This window comes from Mugil cephalus, chromosome 9 (genome assembly GCF_022458985.1).
Source record: "Mugil cephalus isolate CIBA_MC_2020 chromosome 9, CIBA_Mcephalus_1.1, whole genome shotgun sequence".
Taxonomy (NCBI): domain Eukaryota; kingdom Metazoa; phylum Chordata; class Actinopteri; order Mugiliformes; family Mugilidae; genus Mugil; species Mugil cephalus.
This window is the reverse complement of record NC_061778.1, coordinates 27,218,233-27,243,807: the sequence shown is the minus strand read 5'-3', so window position 1 is coordinate 27,243,807 and position 25,575 is coordinate 27,218,233. Positions and strand designations below refer to the sequence as shown.

The 25,575-nt window shown below is 39.1% G+C and overlaps 1 protein-coding gene across 1 annotated transcript; it reads right to left on the bottom strand.

The window, feature by feature from the left end:
• Positions 1-6,996: 6,996 nt before the first annotated feature.
• LOC125013885 lies at positions 6,997-19,145 on the bottom strand. The gene is made up of 12 exons (XM_047594816.1): positions 19,034-19,145; positions 18,465-18,627; positions 18,172-18,364; positions 16,859-16,954; positions 15,431-15,526; positions 13,982-14,068; positions 13,742-13,844; positions 11,645-12,343; positions 11,429-11,482; positions 10,352-10,486; positions 8,661-8,798; positions 6,997-7,073 (listed from the first exon to the last, which is right to left on the bottom strand). Exons 1-12 carry the CDS (start codon positions 19,143-19,145, stop codon positions 6,997-6,999), a joined length of 1,953 nt encoding a protein of 650 aa, XP_047450772.1.
• Positions 19,146-25,575: the final 6,430 nt, after the last annotated feature.

Here is a 25,575-nt window from a genome sequence, read left to right as displayed (position 1 = left end):
TTGTTTTGTTTTTGTTTTTTTGTTTTGTTTTGTTTTTTACTAAAAAATGTGATTATTTTACAGTTTAAGTGTGTAAGCCCACCTAGTGATGATGCTTTTGATTGTGGCTTTTACACAGTGCACAACACATTCAAGATCATTGTCCACTATCCTGATTGTCATCAGTCAATCCTGTAGTTAGAAGTGGTTAAATGACAGCTAAAGATAAAATAGGACAGATTATTCAAGCACATATAAGATAACACATTGAAGACCACACAGAAAGAAAGATATAGGGAGGTCAGTGAAAGCAAGGTAAAAGCTTACATTTAAAAAAAGAAGGAAGAAATACAAGGACTAATAAGAAAATAACTTAGCACCAGTAAGGAAAACAATTAGAAAAACCTATTCAGAAATAGAGGAATAAACATCACACAGGTCATCTCTCTCTTTGTCAGGTATCTATAGTATCTATATAAGGTGTTCAACACAGAGAGTGAACGTAAGTTTAAAAATAAAATGAAAAAGCTGAGAAGAGTGAAGGGCATCGAGCTGTGGACCAAAGAGATGGGTTATTAGATGGAAGCAGATGTGATCATGTAGGTGATAAAAGAGCTGCACCCTGACACCAAGCTCTCCTTAAAGTTTAATGGAACAGCACTGATCCCTCGCCAACACAGGATAACAGTTTTAACGGCTGAGAAAAGCCCTGTGTGCATGGTTGTCTTCTTCTACCTCCACATGTTCATCTTTCCACAGTTTTGTTTGCATATGTGTCTGTGTGTTTCCTGCTATTGTGTTTTACTTCGGCTACCACCCAGCTCTAATTTGTCAAAGTGAGTGTCTGCCAAAGGAATCAGTCTATGTTACGTGCCAACATTTTCCATGAGGGCAATAGGGTAATGTCTGCTTTGTCATAAACACCCAGGTGGTCTTGTTTTGAAATCATTCTGTTTTTATTTTGTTTTGTTTTTTATTTCTGCATTTAATGAACACACACATACAGTATATATATCACAGAATAATTGTGTGTTTAATTCCTGTTTATTTTATATAACTCCAACATCACACAAGTACAATAACAAAGGCAGAAAGAATGGGATATGGTCAGTAAAAAGTTAACTTCAGAATTCAGTGTGTTGCTGTCCCAAAGTGGCACATAATACACTCACATACTGAGACAATATTAGAACAGGAGGAGAGCTTCCTAATGGACAAAACTTGTTACTATCTGGATACAAGTGTATTTGGCCCTCATTCACTCTACTAATGCATCTAAATATGTCATAATGATTCTCTTGGAAGCAAGACAGAAAACGTGACTGATACAAGATAAGTATGAGACACTTGAGAAAAAGTGGCATGTGGCAGACGTGGAAAAAATGTCCAAGGTCACAGGAGGAATGCTGTTCAGGGTAAAATATTTCAGAAACATTCCTCCTATCTAGCAGAGCTAAATATAGACTCATTAAAAATCTAAAGAGCCCATCTGAGGGGCAGGAAGGAGAAGAGTTCGTCAGAAAGACAGGGAAAGTAAGATTAGTGGGAGAGATAGACAAGTAAAAGAGATTTAAGTGGTGGCGATGGGAGATAGAAATAAGTGTTGGATATAATGAAAAACTGAGCCAGTGAGGTGATTCTGTTTTGTACCCCATAGAGGAAAGAGTAGCATGTCACTTCCATCACATGGCAGTCACCTGCTTGCCCTCTTCTCCTCTTTATTCTCTGGTCTCATCAAGTATTCGATAGTCTGCTTGTATTTAGCCAGCAAAAATAGAAAAATGCCTCGTTGTCATTTTATTTTCATTTCTTCACTGATCAAAAAGTTAGGTAAAAGAGAAGACAGACAGAAAGAGAAGACAGGATAATCAATATAGTGAACTACAAAAAAAGCGAAGCAAATTCTAAGCAAAGTGCTTTTATTATTATTATCTAACATTAAAGGTAAAGTCCTATATACACCTAAAATAATGGCTGTTTTGAACTGTCGCCTGAAAGTGACCTCAAAGTTAATTTATTATGATTATACTCTTTAGTGGCATGGAAAGAACCAGTTGGAAGATTGTTGTTCTTTTCCCATTTCAAACCAGTGTTTAACTTGGTTACTTTTAACCATTACATTTTCAGAATTACACCTATGTTTATTATATCCTGAGGTTCCTGGAAATGAGAACACAGATGTACTTATGTATGAACTCAAAGGCCCATTGATTGAAATATTACTAGGAATTTTGAGCTTACAAGGTACACAGAGGCAAGGCTTAGCTAAAGGGTAGTGGGTAAATATAGACTGTGTACTGGAATTAGATGAATATGTGTAGCTAATGTCAAAGTGCCTTAAATCTGTATTCCAGCAGGGGGTAGCTTCTTGGTTGCAAAGTGAAGTCAAAATAACGCCATTTCTGACTAATATGACTAATATTACAACACTAAATATTTTTCTAGTGATTGCTGTTACGTGCCAAGAGTGGAAGTTTGTGTGTGTGTGTCTCTCCCCCTCTTTTTCCTGAAGGTGAGTGTTAGATTGGCTGCTACCTGTGAGTTCCAGCCTTGAAACCTATTGATTCACTTCTCTCACCAGCTGGCCAATCGGAGACAAAGGACAAGATTTAAAAGCCCTCCAACTCCTTGGGATCTCTCTCTTTTGCTCTCTTGCTTCTCTTGCTCTTGCTCTCATGCTTGTTGGACCTTGCTATTGTTTGATAAAGATTTGTGGTGGGAAGGTAGAGCCTAGATAGGGCTGGGGTACCCTATATTTTTGTTATACTTTATTTCATTTGTTTGGCTCAACCCCTGATAGCTCCTCCTTCACATTGCAGCACATTTCGACATCCCTGTACAAAGGTATGGTCTTAAGAAAGAGATCAAGAAAATTATCTTAGAAAAGTTGGTTGATTTGAAAATCCTTCATCCTGCCCAGCTGATAAGGGCATCCTCTTTGATAAATGGTACACTGTGAATGACGTCAATAACAACTTTGAGTCACTTCATCAGGTTGTGTTATTAGAAGACTTCAAAGGCTCTTTACCAGAGAAGGTGGTAATGTTTTTGAATGAACACAAAGTGTCTTCGTGGTCCAAGGCTGCTGTCCTTGCGGATGAGTTTGTGTTAACGCATAAGAATGTGTTTGTACCGGCCCCTCGAACTGACAGAACCACTGTTGCACGTCCCACAAGGCTCGAGTCTGTTCATGTTACTCCTGAAAATGCTAAAGGACCCCAGTCACTGACACAAGGGATCCGTGAGTGTTTCTATTCTCACAAAAGAAGTCATGTCATTGCTAACTGCCTATCTCTAAACCAAAAACAGCAGTTACCCCCAGTTCCTCAGCAAAAAGAGGTGAGTTTGATTAAAATGATTCCAACATTTGTCACTGAACAGACTGAAAGTCTTGGTAAACCTGACCCTTGTTTCAGACCTTTCATTTCAGAAGGTTTTTTATCATTGACCGGAGACTCAAAAGACCACAAAGTAGTCACCATACTGAGCGTCTTAGGTGGTTCTCAGTCCATCATTAAGGATGGTATTTTACCTGTGTCGCCTAAAAAGCTCATGTCAGTCTAGAGTAGTAGTGCGGGTAGTTGGGATGGTTAATGTGCTCGCACCACTACACAGAATCCATCTTCACTGTCCTCTAATTAGTAGGTGGTTCGACATTGCAGTTCTCCCTGACTTGCCTTTTTCCGGTGTTGATTTACTCCTTGGTAATGATATTGCTGGAGGACAGGTGAGTCCTACTCCAGTGATAGTGGAAGATCGCAGCTTCAGTTGTCAGTAAGGCATTCCTGAAAATGTTTACACTGTTTGGTCTTCCCAAGGTGGTTCAGACTGATCAGGGTACCAATTTCAAATCAAGAGTGTTTTCCCAAGTGTTGAAAGCCCTAGGCATTAGGCATATTACTGACAAGGCCATATCATCCAGAAAGCCAGGGGGCAATAGAAAGATTTTATCAGACCATAAATTCCATGCTCAGGAAACACTGTTTTGAGTCCCAAAAGGACTGGGATGATGGGGTGCCATTTGTTTTGTTCGCTGCTTGAGAGGCTGTGCAGGAGTCACTCGGTTTTATCCCGGCTGAACTAGTGTTTGGTCATGAGGTTCGTGGCCCCTTAAAACTTCTAAAAGAACAGCTCTCCAGTCCTTAAGGAAAACAAGTCCATAGCATCCCTGAGTATGTCACAAACCTCAGAGCTAGTCTTCAGTCTACTCAGGTAAAGATGAAGCATCACTGACCAAAAAGCAAATGTCTACTCATTTCATCCTGGTGACAAAGTTTTGAATCTTTCTCCTAACCCTGGTTCTGCGTTGTCTGCAAAATTTTCTGGTCGTCATGTTGTGGAGAGAAAAGTCAGTGACACTAACTTTGTCATTCACGTTACCATGATGAAAACATATTTCCCACCACAGGATGGAAGTGGAACGTCTGTAGTCCAGGAGGTAAAATATGTTGTGTCACCAGTAGCTGCTTTCTCAATAGTGTGCCCTGCTGAAGAGGATGGGCTTGTAATGTGTAATGCCACAACACAGTGAGTGAGACTAGGGAATTCTGAGCTGCTTTCTGACTTGTCTCTCTCTCTCTTTTTGGATTCACCTTCCGGATGATCATCGTGGTGATATTGAGGAACTCATTACTAATTTTCCATGCTTGTTTAGTGATATCCCCTCACAAACTAATGTAATAACTCATGATATTGTCCTAACAAACCCAAGGCCCATCAAACAGTAGGCCTATTGGATTAATCCTGCGAAGAGGGAGAACATGAGGAAGGAGGTGGACTACCTTGTAAAACATGGATTTGCTGTGCCCAGCTCCAGTCCATGGAGTTGACCATGTCTCCTGGATCAGGAGTCTGACGGTAGTCCAAGGTTATGTACTGACTTCCGTAAGGTGAATTCTGTAACTTTCCTGCACATCCATTGCCACTTATTGATGACTGTATAGATGAGATTGGTCCAGCCATGTATATCAGTAAACTTGACATGCTAAAAGGATACTGGCAGATTCCATTAACCCCATGTGACTCTGAGATCTCAGCTTTTGTTACCCCAGACAGTTTTCTTCAATACACAGTAATGTCCTTTGGTCTGTGTAATGTGCCTGCTACATTTAAGAACCTGCTCAACCTCTCTAAATGTGAATTTGGGAGAGGTTCTCTATTGTACCTTGGTCAGCAGGTTGGTCGAGGCAAAGTGTGTCCTGCAGATACGAAGACCTCAGCTATTGCTGTGTTTCCTGTGCCAACAACCAGACAGGAGTTGTGACAGTTTCTTGGGATGGTCGGGTACTACCGCAGGTTCTGCAAGAACTTCTCTACAGTGGCAGCTCCATTTTACCATCTTGTGAGTCTGCATAGTGTCTTTGAGTTCCCAATCAAATGTATTCATTGTTCTTTCAAATTCCAACATCTGGGTTAAATATGGCCACATCGAGCACCAAAAGAACAGAGGTGCAGACAAAATGTCAGATTTGAGTCTTCAAAACTGTATTGCACAAAGAAATGTTATTTACTAATATACGATACAACAATGAAAAAGTATAATATTGGCTTACTAACTGATCATTTTTGATGGGGTTTGATTAGTAACAGGAGTCTGGAGGATGCAGTGTGCAAGTCCATGCAAATTCTTTTATGGAAAAATTACAAGTACATCAGCAAGAACCAACGGATGACAACAAACAAGCTATGAAAAGGAAAAAAGAGAGAAGTCTTGAGAGGAATGAGAGCAGAAGATGAGAGACAGCCTTTGAAGGGAGAGCAGCTGTTCAGTGGAACAGCCGCAGGGTAAATTTCAGAATGCATGACAAGGGGAACCTCTAAGGTCTGGGTACACACACTGACACACACAATCATCTGAGATGATTTGTACCACGATACATGCACATGCCCTGGACGTATGAGCGTCTGTCTTTTTTTTCCATAGACGTTTTGTTGCAATGGTTCAGCTGAGCGAGAGGGAGTCAGTTGAATTGCCTGCGCCTGGACTATTAATTATGGCATTCAGTGATACATAAATAGGCAGAAGTGGCATTTGGAGTCATATTGCAGTCACATAAGAAGATGACATTAGGAAGCGGATCACTTAGCATTTGAAGGGCTGTGTATTAAAGAACTACTTTAAAACTGTGATTATATTTCCTATGGAAATGCATGAAAATAGATTGCGCATGGTCCATCCACTCTTCATCCAAGTTTTAGCTAGATATTTCTAATAACAGACAATTTCAGTAGAACACATGACAATGTCATAGACTATGCACAGCAGAACTACTTGCGGTATTGTTTTTAGAAAATGGATAGCGGTGACATGCATAATTTAATCAGTCTAATTAGTCAAAATAGGGATAGACTGAGGTAAAATGCAAATGCTGTGTGAGTTGGAATCACTTTATCATTAACTACAAAAATGTCCAAATGCATCATCTTCCTTGTTCTTAGAATCCAAATTGTTATTTGGAAATAGTGTTCAGAATGGTTCTCAGTCCTGCTCCAGCCTCTGTCACCTAATTGCCCTACTTCCATTCATTCGTTCCTTCATCCCTCTTTCACTCATTATATCCCCTCTTACTTTCTGTCCCTCTTTATCTTAAGGGGCTGTGAGGACAATTAGGTTATTTTATTGCTGCTCTAGTTTTACTGGCTGGGGAACAACACTGTAAACACTAATTAACACACACACACACAAACGTGCACAAAAGTGCACACACCCACAGACTCACACACCCACACACATTTACAGATAAACATGTGTGAAGGGTTTGTTAGGTTTTGTTGGATGTTGTCTACCCGCTACAAATCAGCATGACCTACCACATAGACAATACAGTAATAGAAAATTCAATAAAACAGTAAATATTTTTGATTTATTAGTACAATACATATTCTTTTTTCTGTGTTAATGTATAATTTAAAATATTTGAAAGAACCAATAGACTCCAATATTATACTATTACACACACACACACACACACACACACACACACACACACACATCCTTGTCTTTGTTGTATTGTAGGGTCACCGGACCAGACCATCCATTGTGGGATCCACCTTTTCTGGTGGTTGTACAGCCCTGAAAAAAATCATGTAGTGTCCTGAAGGGGGCATAAACACAGCTGTCACTTCAAATTATCAATCAGACAAAGTTGAGGTCCCAGACAAGACCAGGAACGACCTTCTGAGGACTTGTCAGGTATTTAGCAACACGTGAGGTCAACATATACACACTTTCTGGTTCTTCTTCCTTTATGAGTACCATTTAACACAGTGTTAGGTTAAACTTACTACTGGGTTCCTCAACACCTTGACTGCTAAGAAGAGTGCTATACAGCAATAATGTAGAATGGTAATTAGTGGAGCTTGTCAGTTTTGATATAAATTTTGGTTTGGTAATTATCAAGTGTTTAAAATGTTAGGTGAAAACAGTAAACTTAAGCTTTTGGTTCAAACTTTTATTTTGCTGTATTTTTATTTACCAGTTAACCAACAAGTAAACAACGAAATAGACTAAACTGTGTTTACAAAAAATGAATTAACTAAATAAATAAATTAAATAAACTAAAAATAAGTCACGGATTCCACAGTTTCTATGTCCAGGACTACTTGTATTCCAAAAAATAAAGCTGGTGACTAATTGACCAATTACTTCTAACTTTGTTCTTGCTCTTAGCAGCATGTAACTTAACAGCATGTATCTAACATAACAGCATGTATCTGGTATAACAGCAGAACATTAACAGTCTACTTTAAACTTTATTTTTTAGCGATGTGATTCTATTCTTTATGTAGAATTTTATGGCCAACCAATTTCTGTTTTTAAGTGCTTTGTTTTCGAGTCGAAGGCACTTATCACAGTCGCTTTTTCCTGGAACACGACATGATGTAATGAAGGACATCATGTGTTTCTCAACAGCACGTATCTCCTCTTTTTCCCACGTCCTTCGCTTGAAAGGTTGGCGACCTGTGAAAAGATAAACTCAAATAAAGTCAAATATTTCCATATGTTGCAATGCAAATGTTATTGGTGAGTAAACAATACTTTGATTGGTATAACTGTAGTGAAGGAAAATCAAGAAATGATGTGGAAGCAGCTCTGTGCAAAGCAAGTAGAAACAGGGAAGAAAAAGGCCCTCCAATAGCATGGTTCAACAAAGCCATCTGCATTTAATGTTGAATCAAGCTGCTACAACAGTGCATTGAGTCCCAAACATCACCTTAGCATGCAGCAGTTGCAGAGAGCTCTACAGTCCCTTACCCTTTTATGCTCTTACTAAAGGCAGATACTGGACATCCCGCACTGCAGATGCAGCATATCCTCTGAGCATACAGCACCTTATTCTGGAGAATATTTGATTGTTTTGGACTTTTTGGTATAATAACATGTACTTTAACAAAGCAAGCTCTCTCATAATAATTAGTGTATTAAGCACAATACCGAATAATTGGACAATTTTTAAATACAACTGTTAAAATATCAAAGAAATGTAATAGGGCACTACACAAGTTAAAAGACTTGTCAGTTTTGATTCACTGCGTGCAGATCATTTTTGGTGGTGACTTCACAAACAAGTTCATTTCTCTTTTTTTCAACAAAGACATTGTCAGTGATGAGTGAACATATTATTTAGATATACTGGCAATAAAACAGAGCCAACAGTAACACATTCTGATCTTAAAACTACCTCTTTCATTTTTTGATGACTTGCGGTGACAGGGTGGTGAACAGGTCATGTTGGCTTTTTCTGGTGCCGCTTTATCATGGTTCGCATCTGGTCTTGTGGAGTTGTTCTCTTCTATCTGACTGGATGTGGCTCGTCTCTCTTTAAACAAGAAGAAAAATAATTACGTTATAAATTGTGATATAATAAAAACAATTTCTTAATAACTTCATAATTCTTAAGTACTTCAAATACTTAAAATGCTTCTCATCAACCGCACAAGTGCTTAACAGAGTTTTTAACCGAATTTTACTGTCGAAGCCTATCTTCTTGAGTCTTACGAATGCCGAATCTCCAATCACAGATGAGTATGAATCTGATTAAGCTGTACTGCATGTTGTGGGCTATGGTGGTCCTAATTCACAGATCTTTAAGCTGTAGATAGCTTGACTAAGTCCATTACTTATCTTTATCTTATCTTATCAAACACAGCTCTCTACGTGAGCTGTGTTTGAGTAAATGCTACATGCTATATATCGTTGGAAAGCTCGTTTTCCTCCTGATTTCAGTGATTATAGGATTGAACCAACACAGCCGACACGACCAACACATTTTGTTCAAAACAAAAAAAGCGAGAAACAAGCATAAATTCACCATAAAAGCCTCATATCGATCCAACAATCAATATTATCCGGATCAAAACGCTCCGTTTGTATCGCTAAGGGTCCTAACTGTTATTCGTCATCGTATTTTCAGTTCAAAAACTACTTTTAGGTCGATAAAAGTCCACGAACAGCTGTTTCAATGTGTTGGACGAAGACAGAAATACGTCGAAATCTTCTGTTTTATCAAAAAATAAGCAAGTATGAGCCGTCACCGGCCTTCAGAAGCCAATGAGAGTCAGAGCTGGAGAGAAGCCCCTCCCCCATTCTTTCAGCCACAGACTGAGCCAATAGCAGAGAGCGCAGCCGATGACGGGCGTTTCTTGTAGCCAATGAGCTGCTCCAAAGATCGACACACGTCAAGACCCGGAAGAGTTGCGTTCAAGGGGGCTCAGAGACGATGTGATTTTACTTCACCAATTCTGTACCAGTTACTCTATTAACTGTAAAATATGATTCCCCTGAGTGTCACCTTTCAGTGGACACCAAGATTATGATTGTATGTTGAAGTATTCAAAAGTTATGGCCTTTTCATTCAAACAGTACAGTTACAGTACTCCTGGTTATACACTTAGAAAAAAGGCTATAATAAACTAATTTTTGGTCATTTTTATATGTAATTTGAACTGGAAATAGGTAAGACTTTATTCTCTCATAATCTTGTGTTATCTAGTTTCCCTGGGTCCTCAGTTTCCTCTGAAGTCAACAGATAGCAAAAAAAATTCAGACGACCCCCCCGAAAAAAGTTTTTTTTTAACTGTGTGTCAGCCTAGATTCCTCAAGAACAATACCACTTAGAGGGATTCTTTTGTGATAGAAACGTCAGAGTCTTAGCTTTCAAAAGAGCCCAAGATCATGCATGAGCGCCAAACTGTTCATGAACAGCATTCAATTTACTTTGGGTATGTCCTAAATAGGCATTTTTCTGAAAAAAGGCCGGAATGTTAAGGGGTTAAAAAAGAAGTGAATATGTGCATATTTAAAACTATGTTGCTGTATATAAAAGGGAAATAAAACATCAACACTGGAAGAGTTTTAATCTTAAAACTTTACCTCTTTCACTTTTTGATGACTTGCGGTGACAGGGTGGTGGAAGTGTCATGCCGTCTTCCTGTGGTGCTTCTTCATTATGGCTTCCATGGGGCTCTGTGGTCTTGTTCTCTCTATGGCTGGATGTGGACTGTCTCTCTTTAAACAAGAAGTATAGTAATTATTAAGTTATCAATTTTGAGGCAATAAAAACCACAGTACCAACATAATTCCATCACTTATTCCTTAATTTTCATCACTGTCAAAATTGTTTTTATTCATAGCTGTATTTATTCAGCTTTTAGTTATGGATGCATCTAATCCAGAGTAGGGCTGGGTTGAAAAGATCGATCCGCCGATTTTAAATTGATTCTCATTTTAATTCCCATAGATCGATTCCTACGTCCAAAGATTGATATATATAAATATATACCGAGGAGGACCTAGCAGTTTGAAGAAAATCAGAGGCAATGAATCCAAACACAGTGCGGGGCCTGGTAAACAAAGACATTTCCATAATAATAAATAAAGTGATAAATCTGGACCTTCTCTGTTCTTTTTAGTTCGATAATAATGAGGTAGAAATTTAAAAAAGTCCAAGCAGAGATTTTATTTTTATTCATTTATTTATTTTTAGGCTATTTATTTGCGTACTTTATACTCTTAAAGATTTAATAAAAGTGCATTTGTATTGCAGCAGCTTTTGGGTGAATTCTTAATGCTATATTTTAAATAATACACCAGGTTACTGTCCCAATAGCGGATCGAATCGAAATAATTGATTCTGGATCTTAAGAATCGGAATCGAATCAATTCTCGAAACTTGAATCGATACCCAGCCCTAATCTAGAGTTGTCTAATATAATCACTCATAAAAAATTGCTTTTATGAGTTTGTGCATACTGAATACTATGTCCATTAGCTACTTATTCTTAACAAAATATGGTTATTTGTAATAATCTTTTAATAACATAACGTCTTGTGACAAAAGAGCAGGGATACTACTAAGATCTGAGTTTAAAATACTTGAAAGGGACATCCCTAGAGAAATGAAAATCGTTCAGTGCATCATGGTGACAACTGAGACCATATAAAACTCACCTTCTGAGCCTGACTCGAAAACATCCTCTGTGTCACTGTCCAAATGCACGTTCTCTGTATGTTTGATGAGGAGAAGGAATGGGAATGACTATTAGTGAAGGCAAAATGCAACACATTAATTTTTCATACTTCAACAATATGATAGCCTAGAAAACACAGTATATTTGCTTGTTGTTTCTTTTAAGCAGGAATGTAATGAAGATGAATAATTAGTACCCTCAGGATCAATGTTGATGTCATCCAGAGTCTTTCCCTTAAATTCTGCCAGACGTCCCTTTTCAAGCGACAGGAGTACTTTGCTAATTTTGGCAAGTTGGAGGGTGCCCTCAGGAAGTCTGTAGAACTGGCGATGCACTCTTATATCATGGCCGAGAAAATCAGCTAACTGATCCAACTCTGTATTACTGAGGTTGAGTACTTGAGACAGAGTTCCTGTTTGTTTGCGCAGTTTTGTAGAGGTGAGACTTTCAGGAGTTTTTGCACCACAGGCCTTGGCAAAGTGTCGAAGGCAATCAGACCCACGGTAGCAGGTAAGAGCAGATGGTCTTGCAAATAGGTATATGTTCTCCAGAGGAACCCCACATTCTTGTCGTTTGCTCACAAGCATATCCAGTGCTTGCTGCATCGATGGGGTCAAAAGCACAGGAACTTTTCTTCCCCTTTTCCCCCTTATCTCTACCCTCCTGAAGTGTTGACACAGTTTCTTTTCAAGTTCAGAGAGGACTAGATTCACATCTTCCAGAGGGTCAGATGGATTTTTTGACAGATATGCAGAAAGGGGCATTTTTGACACCTCCCCTGCTCTTCGTCGATTAAACAAAATGACTTGAGTCAGAGTGATCTTTGTCAATTGTCCCCATGTCTGGGAGGACGTGTCTGTGGACAGCTCGCTGAGAATTTGTTGTTGCTGCTCATCTAAATAAGAATGAAGAGTCTGCACATCTTTTGTGAAAGGTAGCAAAAGAGGGGCATTCCACTTAGATTCCTGAAGGGTTCTCAGTGATGCAGCTGATACCATTTCATTCCATCTGGTTTCATATATTCTGCGAAATGTACGAGCATCTTTTGCTGCACTGTAGTTGTTCAGTACATTCTCACGGCTCTCCACAAGCATTGAAATCTTTGTCAAACTATGTCCAATTTTGAGAGCAAGACTTGGACGCATGTATGTATTTGTTTCACTGTCATGGCCTGCCACTTGTTTCACTGCTTCCACAACATGCATGAAATTTGCAGGTTGGATGTGGTCTTGAATGGTCTTTAACGGAGTGATCTTTCTTGAACATATCAAAAGTCTTCCCAGCTCTCGTAGTTTCTGACGAATGTATTCATGTTTTCCAACATCATATCCAAGTCGGTTATACAGATGCTCACCATATTCCATGATACAGACATCATATTTGACTGCAGAATAAACGTCATCTTGAACCATGTTGTTCAGTAGTTTCCAAAATTCTACTTTGACTCCTGGTGGTGGTGGTGTGGCAAATGCACAGAGAGCTTGGACACGGGTTTTGCCAGGTTTTTTTGGCGCACCAGGCTTAAACTTGCAGATCATCATGTGCCGCCAAAGTAGTTTCTTTGCAAAAAAGCCTTGACAGTATATACAATGCAGGAAATTCCGTGCTTGGGAATCCTTTTTTGGTTGCTTGCGAGGAACAAGATCTCCCATGCCAGTATTGAGTACTTCAACATTGTGAGCAAAGTTTCCCCTATTTCTCAAATGATCCAGGTGCATTCTTCGTTCCTTGGAGCCTTTTGGGAAGGACAGAGCTTGTGCAACCTCAGGCTTGTTGTGATGTGCACGCTCTAGATGCCTTGCCATTTTTCCAACTCCCATCTTACAGTACAAGCAGTACTGCTTTTTGTTGTACAGTCTTGACCCATCTTCCTTTTTACAAACAGCAACTATGGGAAGACCCATGCCATCATGTGAGGAAGAAGCCCTATCAGGAAGATTGTGGACAAGATCTGTTTTTGAGTTTTGCAAGAGTTTCAGCGCTCCAGGTGCTGATGTGTTTTCCAATGGGGCTTCCATGGTTCCTTTTTGACTCTGTTTTGATGACTGTCCATTGCTGGATCGTGCTGTAGGCCAAGATACACTGTTGGAAGACTTTCTTTTACGACTCACACCCAAGCCGATTTCTTTTCGTAGGAGAGAGCGCCCCCTGTTAAGGCTCTGTTTTGATGAATCATCACTGAATTCTGTTGGTGTTCTGCCGCCGTCTCTGAAGTTATCCACTGTTCTTTCAAGGCATCCGAGAATGCTATCCTTCTGGTGATCATGCTCAATTATGTCACTAGTGTCTGTACCGTCTGAGTCATCATCACAAGTGTGAGGAACATATTCTTCTTCACTGTCATCTGAGCTTGGGTCAAAAAGCTCATCTGAATCAAAATCTATCCGGTTGTATATCTTAAGAAGAGAAAATGTAACTAAAGTCAGTAAATAACTTACAATATACTTTGCACATTTTCTCACACTACCAGAAAAGAAATGTTAACAAAAATGCATTAGTGTGCATTAGTGTATATTATGTGTTTGTTGTTTACCTGTATGCTTTTGGTCCTCCTCAGTTTTGGAATCGAATCTTGGTCTTGTTTGGAGATGTTGGAATCGTCAGAATTTGCAAATGAAGTCTGGAAAGTCCAAAACAAATGTGGGCACTCAGAATTACATAAGACTTAAAACCATGATTATACGGTTGCAGATTCATCACTGATATAATGTAGATATATTAATTGCATTTCAATACATATATATTTTAAATTCCAAAATAGTGTTTAAGCGTTGACTTTACTTCACTATCTATGATGTATGTTCATGTTTAAGGGCACTGTGTGCTGCATGAACCATTAGACTTGGAAACAAGCAATAGTAGTGCATGGTAAGGGGAATTTAACTAATGAGCATCATCTGGTGTATCTAGTAGAGATCAAACTGTGTTTAATTTCAGTGGCACTGGTCATACATGGTGTTTGTTCATGTTTATGGGGAGACAAGACACAATAAATGTACTTAAACTGGGTCAATATCAGTCAGTTAACGGCGTCCCCACAACAAGGTTGGACCTGACAGAGTGTGTAAGAGTGGGGGTGGTTGCAGCTAAACAATGGTCTCCTCAAAACTACTGGACCCCATGAAAACACAAAACCCAGAATGTGCTTGACAGCATACTTATGACTTCAGAGTAACACCTCAAATAACCTCACTTCACGATATGATCAAACAGGAAATACTTTAGGAGTACAAATATACAAATAAAACCATTAAATGCAGTGTAGTACCTCATCTGGGGACACAGAAGACTTCTGAGGATGCTGCTTTCTGGCTGTGGAGATATCAGCTTCAGTAACCTCAGTGACGGTTGATTGTCCTCCAGCCTGAAAAATGAGTTCCACATTACTATTGAGTAGGTTCAAGCAGCAACAGTATTTCAGTCCAACAACAGTAACCGTAAGCAGACTCACAAGACAACAGTAATGATTGTTGAGCAATTTTGTTAGGTTCAAGGTGGCTCTGACTTTATGTCATATTTTATGTTGCCTACTGTAGCTCTGCATGAACCATTAGACTTGGAAACAAGCAATAGTAGTGCATGGTAAGGGGAATTTAACTAATGAGCATCATCTGGTGTATCTAGTAGAGATCAAACTGTGTTTAATTTCAGTGGCACTGGTCATACATGGTGTTTGTTCATGTTTATGGGGAGACAAGACACAATAAATGTACTTAAACTGGGTCAATATCAGTCAGTTAACGGCGTCCCCACAACAAGGTTGGACCTGACAGAGTGTGTAAGAGTGGGGGTGGTTACAGCTAAACAACGGTCTCCTCAAAACTACTGGACCCCATGAAAACACAAAACCCAGAATGTGCTTGACAGCATACTTATGACTTCAGAGTAACACCTCAAATAACCTCACTTCACGATATGATCAAACAGGAAATACTTTAGGAGTACAAATATACAAATAAAACCATTAAATGCAGTGTAGTACCTCATCTGGGGACACAGAAGACTTCTGAGGATGCTGCTTTATTGCTGTGGAGATATCAGCTTCAGTAACCTCAGTGACGGTTGATTGTCCTCCAGCCTGAAAAATGAGTTCCACATTACTATTGAGTAGGTTCAAGCAGCAACAGTATTTCAGTCCAACAACAGTAACCGTAAGCAGACTCACAAGACAACAGTAATGATTGTTGAGCAATTTTGTTAGGTTCAAGGTGGCTCTGACTTTATGTCATATTTTATGTTGCCTACTGTAGCTCTGCATGAACCATTAGACTTGGAAACAAGCAATAGTAGTGCATGGCAGGGGGAATTTAAGCTATGAGAAACATCTGGTGTATCTAGTAGAGATCAAACTGTGTTTAATTTCAGTGGCAGTGGTCATACATGGTGTTTGTTCATGTTTATGGGGAGACAAGACACAATAAATGTACTTAAACTGGGTAAATATCAGTCAGTTAACGGCATCCCCACAACAAGGTTGGACCTGACAGAGTGTGTAAGAGTGGGGGTGGTTGCAGCTAAACAATGGTCTCCTCAAAACTACTGGACCCCATGAAAACACAAAACCCAGAATGTGCTTGACAGCATACTTATGACTTCAGAGTAACACCTCAAATAACCTCACTTCACGATATGATCAAACAGGAAATACTTTAGGAGTACAAATATACAAATAAAAACATTAAATGCAGTGTAGTACCTCATCTGGGGACACAGAAGACTTCTGAGGATGCTGCTTTCTGGCTGTGGAGATATCAGCTTCAGTAACCTCAGTGACGGTTGATTGTCCTCCAGCCTGAAAAATGAGTTCCACATTACTATTGAGTAGGTTCAAGCAGCAACAGTATTTCAGTCCAACAACAGTAACCGTAAGCAGACTCACAAGACAACAGTAATGATTGTTGAGCAATTTTGTTAGGTTCAAGGTGGCTCTGACTTTATGTCATATTTTATGTTGCCTACTGTAGCTCTGCATGAACCATTAGACTTGGAAACAAGCAATAGTAGTGCATGGTAAGGGGAATTTAACTAATGAGCATCATCTGGTGTATCTAGTAGAGATCAAACTGTGTTTAATTTCAGTGGCACTGGTCATACATTGTGTTTGTTCATGTTTATGGGGAGACAAGACACAATAAATGTACTTAAACTGGGTCAATATCAGTCAGTTAACGGCGTCCCCACAACAAGGTTGGACCTGACAGAGTGTGTAAGAGTGGGGGTGGTTGCAGCTAAACAATGGTCTCCTCAAAACTACTGGACCCCATGAAAACACAAAACCCAGAATGTGCTTGACAGCATACTTATGACTTCAGAGTAACACCTCAAATAACCTCACTTCACGATATGATCAAACAGGAAATACTTTAGGAGTACAAATATACAAATAAAACCATTAAATGCAGTGTAGTACCTCATCTGGGGACACAGAAGACTTCTGAGGATGCTGATTTCTGGCTGTGGAGATATCAGCTTCAGTAACCTCAGTCATGGTTGATTGTCCTCCAGCCTGAAAAATGAGTTCCACATTACTATTGAGTAGGTTCAAGCAGCAACAGTATTTCAGTCCAACAACAGTAACCGTAAGCAGACTCACAAGACAACAGTAATGATTGTTGAGCAATTTTGTTAGGTTCAAGGTGGCTCTGACTTTATGTCATATTTTATGTTGCCTACTGTAGCTCTGCATGAACCATTAGACTTGGAAACAAGCAATAGTAGTGCATGGTAAGGAGAATTTAAGCTATGAGAAACATTTGGTGTATCTAGTAGAGATCAAACTGTGTTTAATTTCAGTGGCAGTGGTCATACATGGTGTTTGTTCATGTTTATGGGGAGACAAGACACAATAAATGTACTTAAACTGGGTCAATATCAGTCAGTTAACGGCATCCCCACAACAAGGTTGGACCTGACAGAGTGTGTAAGAGTGGGGGTGGTTACAGCTAAACAACGGTCTCCTCAAAACTACTGGACCCCATGAAAACACAAAACCCAGAATGTGCTTGACAGCATACTTATGACTTCAGAGTAACACCTCAAATAACCTCACTTCACGATATGATCAAACAGGAAATACTTTAGGAGTACAAATATACAAATAAAACCATTAAATGCAGTGTAGTACCTCATCTGGGGACACAGAAGACTTCTGAGGATGCTGCTTTCTGGCTGTGGAGATATCAGCTTCAGTAACCTCAGTCATGGCTGATTGTCCTCCAGCCTGAAAAATGAGTTCCACATTACTATTGAGTAGGTTCAAGCAGCAACAGTATTTCAGTCCAACAACAGTAACCGTAAGCAGACTCACAAGACAACAGTAATGATTGTTGAGCAATTTTGTTAGGTTCAAGGTGGCTCTGACTTTATGTCATATTTTATGTTGCCTACTGTAGCTCTGCATGAACCATTAGACTTGGAAACAAGCAATAGTAGTGCATGGTAAGGGGAATTTAACTAATGAGCATCATCTGGCGTATCTAGTAGAGATCAAACTGTGTTTAATTTCAGTGGCACTGGTCATACATGGTGTTTGTTCATGTTTATGGGGAGACAAGACACAATAAATGTACTTAAACTGGGTCAATATCAGTCAGTTAACGGCGTCCCCACAACAAGGTTGGACCTGACAGAGTGTGTAAGAGTGAGGCACCTTAAACCAGTGCAAACACAATATTTTGTTTGAACAACACTTTTACATTGACCTTCAGCTATTCAGTTTGATACCTTTTTCCTCCAAGGCCAGTCATTTCCTCCATAGTCATATGTTATTTCTTCTCCAGGTTTGATGTCCCTCAGAGCAAAAAGAAACAGGTGTGGCTTGCCTTCAGAGATGACCTTCTGCATCTTGCAGTTTGGATGGTTGTGGTCATCATTGACTAGTCTTCCTAGACTACCATCTTCTAGAGCTGCATCAATACTACAAAAAAAATATTTATAATAATAACTCATATAAGTTATCTGACTTTAATTGACTGTTATAGTTGCTAACTTTTAAACAAAACAGTTGAGAGGCTTACCACCATAGTCTGTCCCGCCAGTAGAAGTCAAACATGAAAACAGCACACCGAGCATGATATGACCCCCTCCTCCTCTGGGATTCTTGGAAATTTATTAATTCCCCCCTGTACTCCACCACAAAATCTCCTTTGCAAAAATTAGCCTTGGCAAACACTCCACGACCTGGTGCACACATAGAAACAGCAGATTATTTAATGCAACAATAAGCTAAAGAAGAAAAGTAATTCCATATATATAATGAAATTACCTCAAGACAACATAAAATTCATAGAAGTTACATACCTTGGTAATGAATGCATAAATTGGATTCAAATTGAGATACCACGTAAATAATAACTGAGTGTCTTTGATTATGTGGATCCTGCTGGAACACTATATTCCCAAACCATTCATGAACTGGTTGTGGCAATTATTCAGTCAGGCAACTACAATAGAACTAAGCAAGCAAAATAAAATGAGCTCCCCGTTTTTCTTTTCAAAATAAAAAGTATTACCAAGTACAAGAAAAACAGAAACAGAAGCTACAAACTATCAAAACCAATGTATACTGAAAACACAAACACCATACCTTTAAATGAGTTGATGTATTTCACTTCCAACTCATATATTTTGTCGAGGGCCTTAGCTGCATGTTCTATTGCATCTTGTTTAGGAGGTTTCTTGCGTCTCAGCGTAGCCATTGGAAATCCTATAATCACATTTGACAATTGCTAATCATAATTTATGTCAATAGATATTTCACAGGAATTTATATATAAATACACACGTATGTATATTTGTTATGGGGAAATTAAATTAGGACTAGATGGGATTAAGAACTGTAAGTGAATTGTATACTGTAAATCTGTAATTAGAAACCTCATAGGCCTACACATTAAAAAAAAAAAAGTAATTGCAGATATATTTTATTAGTACGGAAGTCCTGAGCAGTCATGCATTCATACATATTTTTCTCGACGTTTTCCCGTCACAACGAGTTTATTTCATGTTTCTCGAGATCTCACATTAATTATCTCATTATCTCTTTTCCTGAGATACCCGGATGAATAACTCAATACCTCAAGAAGACAGATGAAATTAACTCGTCACCGTGTCAAAATGGAAATGCATGCAAGGCCGCTTAGGCCTTTAAATGAAAGAAATGGCAATTAAGGCCTGGACCTCACGTGTTCACCAACATTCAGTTCACGGCCCAAATCGGACTTGTAATACGAACTTGTAACACATTTAACCGTTGTATTGGCGAGATAGCATGTTACACTTTACACAAGTTTAAAATAAAAAATAAAACTCCGTGACTTTGCGACATTTATCACACTGCTCTTGCCGGGTTTTAAAGTTCTTTAAATTGCCGACTGCAGTTAGCCTACCTAGCACCAATTTACACACCCTCCGCTCAAATAAACCATGCACAAAACGTATTGCTTTGTAAATTTAGAATGTGCAAAAACGTTGGGATGCACATTTTATATATATTGAACATACAAGTTCATGTTACGAACGGTATATCGTGTTTTTCATGAAATAAAACATTTTTTTATTATATATATATATATACATATTTATGTTGACCAAAACTGCATGTAAATCACACCAAAATGCTCCCCTTCCCGCTAAATAAACAAATTAATTTAACACGGGGTAACTTACCTTATATTTAGGTCGTCACCATTTGCAGACTTTTCTCCTGCTTCTTCTCTGCTTCTCTCCGCGGTGCGTTCGCCGTGTGATCGCGGAAGTAAGCACCTGCTTCAATCAAGGGGGTATTCTGGATAATGAAGTCCCATGGAATTAACTTTATTTATCTATTTATTGACTTATTTTATATTGATTTAATTAAAAAAAATGCCCCTTGGTGTATTAGCAGTATTATAGTATATATTTTTTATATATATTATTTTGATTATTAATTAGTAGCTTTCTTACCTAAACAGCTAATAAATTCTTGCATAGCTACGTTTTTAGCTTAGAATTAGCATCTCTGTCATACACAAAAGACAGAAAATTCGAACTGGAAATAATTGAAAAGTTTCTCAATAATATTATGTATATGGCCTCTGCCTTGTCATAAAACTTTTTTATTCTGTGCTGCCACTGTTTGGGCTGTCTTTGTAGTTAATCCATTCAATAAACTTAAATGTAGCTTAATGTTAGCAGCTAATCAAAGCGTCTTCCCGGAAGTCAGTTGTTCGCACATGCTCAGTTACCTCAGTGTGTATCCGAGTGTGTGTTCCGGCAGTACCTCGCTTTGCCACTTGAGGCCGGTACTGAGTTACATCTTATAAGCACACTTAAGCACAAACAGTTGGCATATGTTCAAAATGGGGATAGCCCTGAAACTTTGACAGAGCATTGTTTTGACCTTATGTTCACTGAATCTGAGGTTATTTTTGTGGGGTCCAGGTTTTTGGGCCCCACAAAAATTTTGGACCCCACACTGCGACTGTGCTAACTGGCTGGTGGCCCCACAATATGACAAAGACAAACACACACACACACACACACACACACACACACACACACACACACACACAGAGTCATCAAATTCACTACATCCTAATGTAGCCTACTGGGCCTGAGCACCTAATTACCATTAACCATATCTACAATGGAGCTCTGCCGCCAGCACTTCAGCAGGTGGTGAGTATGTAGAGCAAAGATTTGCTTGTGCATATTGGTGTGTCAGTGTGTTGTTTGATTGGCAGATACAGTATCGACCCACTGGGGTGTCTTCAATGATGACTGGTGCGCACCAGCATATACTATATATGAGCATTTTCTTTGCAAGTGGTAGCCTGAAACATACAGAGACACTGACAGCATGTAAGAATGTTTCCTGTCTCTCACAGACATATATAATGAGATACAGATTCACAAGACAAGATTTGACAAAACACAAGCTATGCACAAATCTTTGAATTTCCTCCACAGGCTTTACACTGACTAAGTGCATGAGCATGTGTGTGATTAGTCTGATAAGGTGTGTTCCAAAGGTGATGCCTGGGGAATGAAAGGCAACAAGACTGACTTTCACTGACAGCATGGCACTTTCACATTCCTGTATTTGCCAACTGTCAGTATCTTTTGTGTATACATGTGTCCATGTGTGTGGTATTCTGGTATTCATTACAATTTAGATGTTATTTAACTTTTTGCTCATCTTACTAGGTAAAACATACTGCATCTCTAGGTTGATAAGTTGAAAGTAAGAAATTTTAATATTTGTCCGTGTATTTAAATATGTGTGTGCTTGTGTGTAAAGTGAGACAAAGCAAATGTAAGTGCCTCATAAAGACAGTGCTGTAGCCGATGGACCAATAGAGATGAAGAGACGGGGCAAGTGTTTGCTTCCTTTTTAGAGTCTTTAGAGCTTAATGAGCTTCTTTGGTTGACCTCCCTCTTCAGCAGCTTTTCTTAGCACAGACTACAGTGTTATTAAACCTTATGTGACTATGTTTAGTCTCATCTCATCAACAAAAACACATCTCCAGGCCTCACAAGTGTGTGTGGATGTGTGTGTCATAAGAAAATATGTAATAAGCATCTATTGTAATAATACTACTATTAATAATAATAATAACAATAATGATGATAATAATAATAATAATAATAATAACAACAACAACAACAACAACAACAACAATAATAATAATAATAATAATAAATGAAGCGATGGAGTGATTATCAGATCATGGACTTCCACTTCCAGTTCTTCTTTGACGAGTTCACATTTTCACGCATTTGTGGAAGGAGTGGTTAGGGCAATGACAAATACAATTTTCTGATGACTGCTGATATTTTCTGATTAGTCGCTGATTGAAGCAGAGCAGTCTGCCTTTGCCTCATCTATTTATACACTGTAAAATAGTTACCGTATAATTTACAGTAACTTACTGGCAACAACTATCCAGCCCATTTGGTGTTGTTGTTTCTACAGTGTAGGTTTATTAACTGTACAAATAAAAACAATTTAGCACTGATGTTTTATAATGTTATTGTATATGGCAATACAATACTATTTACAGTAGATAATAGTTGATCACTGTAAATTCACATTCTCACTGTACAATTTAAATACTGTTTCTCTTTTAATGCGTCAATTAGAGAATGACCCATATTCTGAAATATTTAAACAAACAAGAAAATTGTTGACACAATTAATTATTTAATACATTATGGGGAACAGGAACACGAACAAAGTCAGTTTGTCAATCAAGGTCATTGAAGTCCCCGATGAAGGAGAATATACAGGGTACATGTCTGAAGTCTTCTGCTCCACCACTATCCTCTGATTCATCTGCTACTTGGCATTGTACTTACTGGAGTCACGATTAATCCAGACGAAAAAACCTATGAAATAAAGGAGATAAGGGTTGAAAAGAGCTGGTTCATCACAGCCTGACAGGCAGACAGTGTAAAACTTTTTTTTCTTGATACTGGTGATGGTGCTAATGGTTGGTTACTTGCCGGTTCTTTGAGGTCCAGTTTCGTGAAGTCCCAACAGTGGACTCGTGATTTCAGAATGTAAAGTCCTGCACTGGCCGAGTGTGGAAAAAATGTTAGCTAACTTTAAACAGGTCTCTGTCTCTGCTTAAAAGACTGCTTGGTCAGTTGGTGCCATCAATACGTTAACTAGCCTAGCTGGAATGAAGATCTCAGTTCTGTCTCAAGGCATTTTCACCGTTGCAGTCGCTTGCCCTCTCAGTCAAAAAAAGAGAAAGAAATCAACACAGAGGACGCACGCGCACACATACACAAACGCAACAAAAATTAACAGGAGTGTTTCCGATAAGTCACAGAGGGAGTTATACTGCTGCTTACGGAGTCAGAACTAAATAGCTATGTTCAGCTTGTCACGTTATCATTATGAAAAAAATGGGCATTAACAAAATAATTTCGTCTTCATCTTCGTCATCGTCATCATCATCGTTGACGAAAACAACACTGTTGCAGATAGCGTTTACTTTTTCCTAAGTAAACTGTATCAGTGGTTTCTCATACTACCTTGGCAAAATTAAGATCAGTTCAGCTTGGTACCTACCCAATCTGTTGCAAAGTTTTTTGTCTACTACTCAGTCAAAGGTATGTTGTCACCATATTGCTGTAAGTTGCTTCCTCTGTGTATAAGGACATTGTCTACATATAGGTTTTTAAAATCATTGTTCTTGTTTACCCAGAAAATCTATTTGTTGCTTTTTTCTACCAAAGATGATGTAATGAATTGGGAGATTTCTTAAATAATTGAATCCTGTCAAAGGCACAAATTATTTTTTTCTCAAAAACAGTAGGAATTGATGGGGCTGATATCTCAAATCCTTGACAAATAACTATATGAAAGTAGCCACTAACAAGAAAGAGAAAAGCTTCTAAGAAGAACACTTCTTGAAAAAAACAAAAAACATTTGTCATTGTCCTTTTGTTATCTAATGGTAATGGTCTAAATACTGTGCTGCCAGTGCACTGTATCAGACTTTAGCAAGACAGGATGATATGGCCTGTATGTATGTATCAGACTTTAGCAAAAAAAAAAAAAAAAAAAAAAAGCAAAGGTGTTATTTCCTATGGGCAACCTCAAGGTCTGAGCGATGAAGCCCATGCGCAAATGCAAAAAGTTACAGATCATCAAGTGGTTGCTTGAGGCTGCTTGCAAAAGGGAGCAAATCTCCATAGACCCCCATGTTAAAAAGCCCAACGTTACAGCATTATTACACATATTCACAGCCTGGTGCAAAAACTGTTTTGGTCTCAATGATTTATTTCACTATTCATGACAACTGTGTGGGGGGTGAATTTTTTTCTATCTTATTCCTACGTTCCTCACGTGAGTAAGCGTATTGCGTCACTTCCCGATTCTGCACTGCTGCTGTGTGTGCTTGCACTGTTTTAGGTCCATTAAAATCACGTAAACGTTTTTTGTATAAGTATTGAAACTCGTGTTTTGAGGTTACCCAAACACCTGTCCTCTGTAGCACCTTATTAATCAAACGTTTCTTCTCAGTTTAATCAGCTTTGGTATATTTAGAGGTTAACCATTGCCGCTTTCTCTCCCTCTGCTTCTCCTTCTCTCTCCTGCTCGTCCTGCCACATGTTTAGCTACTCCTCTGCCTCCTTTAGTGGTAATGGTACCTGTAACATATGTAGTTTATTTGTAGCTTTGGAGGCGAGGCTCTCTGAATTGGAAGTACGACTCTGCACCATGCAAAACCCAATAGCTAGCCAATGCCCTGTAGCCGGTGCAGGTGACACTCCTACAGGTCCTGCTAGCTGTCCCCCTCCAGCTCCCGAGCAGCCAGGAAACCAGGGCGACTAGCTTACAGTACGAAGGAAGCATAGTCCTACCCGGCCCACAGAGCGCCACCAACCGCTTCATGTTTCTCACAGAATTTTCCCACTCTGTGACACACCCACTGAGAAGCCAACTCTGGTAATTGGCAACTCTATTTTGCGGAACGTGAAGTTAGAGAAACCAGTGACCTTAGTTAGATGCATTCTAGGGGCCAGAGCGGACACCAAATCTTGTCTGAAACTGCCGGCTAAGGCTAAGTATGGTACAATTGTTATTCACGTCGGCAGTAATGACCAACAGTTACGGCAATCAGAGGTCACTAAACTTAATGTTGAATCGGTGTGTAAGTTTGCTAAAACTATGTCGGACTCCGTAGTTTTCTCTGGTCCCCTGCCCAATCTGACCAGTGACGATATGTATAGTCGCATGTCGTCGTTCCGCCGCTGGTTATCCATGTGGTGTCCAGCCAAAGAAGTGGCCTATGTTGATAATTTGAACTCTTTCTGGGGAAAGCCTGGGCTGATTAGACCCACCTTGGTGGGTGCTTCTCTTATCTCTAGGAATTTGGCCAATTTTATTAAACCCCCAAAACCATGACAACCCAGAGTTCAGCCGAGGTGGCAGAGTTGCAGTCTTACACGCCTCTCTGTCGCTTCTCTGGCACTGTCTCACACCCATAACTCCCCAAACTCCATAGATATGCTGTCTGTTTCCAGATTTTTTAAATGGAAAAATAAACAAACAAATAAAGGAGTTATTCATAGGAACCTTATCCAAATCAACACAAATTCCCTAGTACAACAGAGCAATAAAAAAATTAAATG

Bases quoted from the DNA above. Each gene is read 5' to 3' on its own strand.
- LOC125013885 (XM_047594816.1), bottom strand. From the start codon at position 19,145: ATGGCTACGCTGAGACGCAAGAAACCTCCTAAACAAGATGCAATAGAA. The intron at 18,365-18,464 runs GTAAGCCTCTCA...TTTTTTTTGTAG, and splicing joins TGGCGGGACAGACTATGGTG to TATTGATGCAGCTCTAGAAG. The intron at 8,799-10,351 runs GTAAAGTTTTAA...TCTTGTTTAAAG, and splicing joins GTCATCAAAAAGTGAAAGAG to AGAGACGAGCCACATCCAGT.